This window comes from Telopea speciosissima, chromosome 7 (genome assembly GCF_018873765.1).
Source record: "Telopea speciosissima isolate NSW1024214 ecotype Mountain lineage chromosome 7, Tspe_v1, whole genome shotgun sequence".
In the NCBI taxonomy this organism is placed as follows: domain Eukaryota; kingdom Viridiplantae; phylum Streptophyta; class Magnoliopsida; order Proteales; family Proteaceae; genus Telopea; species Telopea speciosissima.
Window position 1 is genome coordinate 1,402,551 of NC_057922.1, and position 2,755 is coordinate 1,405,305.

Genomic DNA, 2,755 nt, shown 5'->3' on the forward strand with positions numbered 1-2,755 from the left:
TCATCAACTTCGTTGGTTACTTGTGCGAAGCCCCATCTAGCTAGCTTATGCACTCAAAGTCCCATATCCTAATAATGTAATTAGTCACCAAAAGTTCCATGTGTATTATCAAATTAAGACAGTCCCACACCACTCAACTGGCTCGAGATAGTTACTGGACTAAAGGAAGGGTATCTAATGCTTGTTCTCAACTACAGAGTGAAGAGGATGTGGAGGCTGATATTACCAAATCCCCAAAATCGAATTGGAATAGATACTGTGTAGGTTTTCAATTGGCATTGGCCCTTCTTTTCCTCTCCGTCCGCTTGGTCTATCCCGTTATTCTTCTTCTGCTTCCGCTACAGCTGCTATTAGTATTCCTCAAAATAGATTTTGAAGATTGCTTTCTTGCATCTGTGGTTATGAGGCCAGAGGGAACTAGAATAATTGAAGAAATACATATAAATATCTGTTTGACTCACTTGTTGTATTTATGTTTGATGAATGATGTGTAAAATGAAACAATTTAATATTTGATAATGCTTCTATTTTCATGTTTTAAGTTGATTACTGTTTATTTTATTTTATTTTTCAGGGAAAATCAGTTAACCACTGGTTTAATTTTTCATTCTGTTGATGTTTAGGATTGTGGAGTGATGAAGTCACCTGCCTTTATGGAATTTGAACTATCCATCCAAGCAACCTAAGTGTCCATCCAAGTTAGCCTGATCATGCACTAGAGGGTTTCTCAAACATACTTGCGATCATCATTCATGAGAAACAGAAATGAGGATACCAGAGTTTAAGAGAGAATATTATTTATATTTCATGTAAAAAATGAAATCCCTGATAATTATGATGTACAACTTGCCCTTCAAGGTGTGCTTGTTTTGCTAGCATAGTTAGCACCAGATGAATTTCCTTCAAATGAGAATGGTCGATGTCCCCAACAAAAAATTCATGGCTACTTCCATTGACCTCTATGACACTAGACCCTGGGACTTTCCTTATACTCCTCTTCTTCATCAACCTCCTTACTCTGCTTACATCTTCCCACCTACCATTGGTTGCAAATATGTTGGAGAGAAGAACATAGACCCCACTGTCATGAGAGTCGAGCTCAAGCAGCTTGTCCAATATATGTCGGGAAAGCTCAACATCTCCATGGGCTTTGCAAGCACTAAGTAGAGCACCCCATATTAGCTCATCAGGTTGCATAGGCATGGTCATGACAAGCTCTAGTGCTTCGTCCAAAAGCCCAGCACGACCAAGCAAATCAACCATGCATCCATAATGTTCTATCCTCGGAGTGAGATTATGGTCTTGATCAATCATCAGATAGAAGTGCCTGCGGCCTTGCTCGATAAGGCCAGAGTGGCAGCAGGCACTCAGAATGGCTAGAAATGTCACCTCATTAGGTCTCAGCCCAATTCTAATCATTTGATCGTAATATTGGAGGGCCTCCTTGCCAAGACCATGCATCGCCAGGCCTCCAAGCAATGCATTCCACGTAAGAACATTTCTCTGGCGCATGGCATGGAAGATGTCCAATGCCATCTCCACAGACCCACACTTTGAATACATGTCAACCAAGGCCGTTCCAATATGAATATCCCATTCAACGCCACAGCGTTCTATATACTCATGAACCCACCTTCCACACACAAACGCTCCTAGGCTTGCACAGGCAGAGAGGATGCTAGCTAGTGTCACCTTATCAGGCTCCACACCAGAGCCTTGCATGGCACGAAACAACTCTAGCGCCTCTTTGGGGCGTTTGCATTGCACTAAGCCACTTATTATACAAGTCCATGAAATGATATCCTTGTCGGGAAGCTCGTCAAAAAGCCGTTTAGCCTCATTCATGCATTCACTTTTGACATACATACCCACAAGAGCATTGCCAATCTCCAGACCCATCTCAAATCCTCCCTTGAAAATCAATCCTTGAATCACTCTACCTGTACCGAGATTCCCCAATCGCCCACAAGCGACAAGAACATTAACCACGGTCGCCACATTCGGCTCCACATCCATCTTCATGAATAAATTCATGGCCTCGCCAAAGAGCCCCGCCTTCACATATCCAGAAATCAGAGCATTCCAAGAAACGACATCTCTTACAGGCATTTCATCAAACAGTTTGGTTGCTTCGTTGCAGTCGCAGCATACACCATACAGATGGAGGAACGAGTTCTGCACAAAGAGATCACTTGAGAAACCCATCTTCTCAACCACACCATGGACCTGTTTCCCCTCTCCAATCCCCATAACCTTGGCACAGGACTTGAGAAGCACTGGGAAAGTGTACTTGTCAGCCAAGAACCCATTTTGCACTATCCGCTTATAAGCTAAAATTGCAGCCCATGGCGTGTCGCTCCCAGCAAAGCCAGCAATCAAAATATTAAAAGGAAAAGAACTTAGATTATACCGAATTTGATTCAGGAAGTCGCAGGCGTACTCAAGATTATGAACAGAACTGGCAAGAAATTCAATGCTCTGGTTCACTACCATGCCGTTACTGTGTTCATTGAGTCCTGAAGTTACTAGTTGTGCATGGATTTGCTTGAAGGATCTAAGGCTTTTGCATCTGCGAATGAGGCTTAAAAATGGCGCCACGTTGAGAAAGCCTTGAGTCCTACGCATGTTAAAAGCAACTGGATGCGGTCCTCCATATCCCTTCCCTAGTAACTCAGCAGCTCACTTCAGAATCTGGACCGGCACATATCTAGTAGTAGTACCATTGTCCTCTTTTAGCTGCTAACCGATCATCTTG

The 2,755-nt window shown here is 43.0% G+C and overlaps 1 protein-coding gene across 1 annotated transcript; it reads right to left on the reverse strand.

Moving 5' to 3' along the window:
• Positions 1–780: 780 nt before the first annotated feature.
• On the reverse strand, positions 781–2,755 carry LOC122666749 (pentatricopeptide repeat-containing protein At4g38010). Its single transcript, XM_043862813.1, has one exon. It carries the CDS (start codon positions 2,623–2,625, stop codon positions 799–801), a length of 1,827 nt encoding a protein of 608 aa, XP_043718748.1. The 5' UTR covers positions 2,626–2,755; the 3' UTR covers positions 781–798.

Excerpts from the sequence above, each read along its gene's own strand:
- LOC122666749 (XM_043862813.1), bottom strand. The coding sequence starts at position 2,625 with ATGCGTAGGACTCAAGGCTTTCTCAACGTGGCGCCATTTTTAAGCCTC.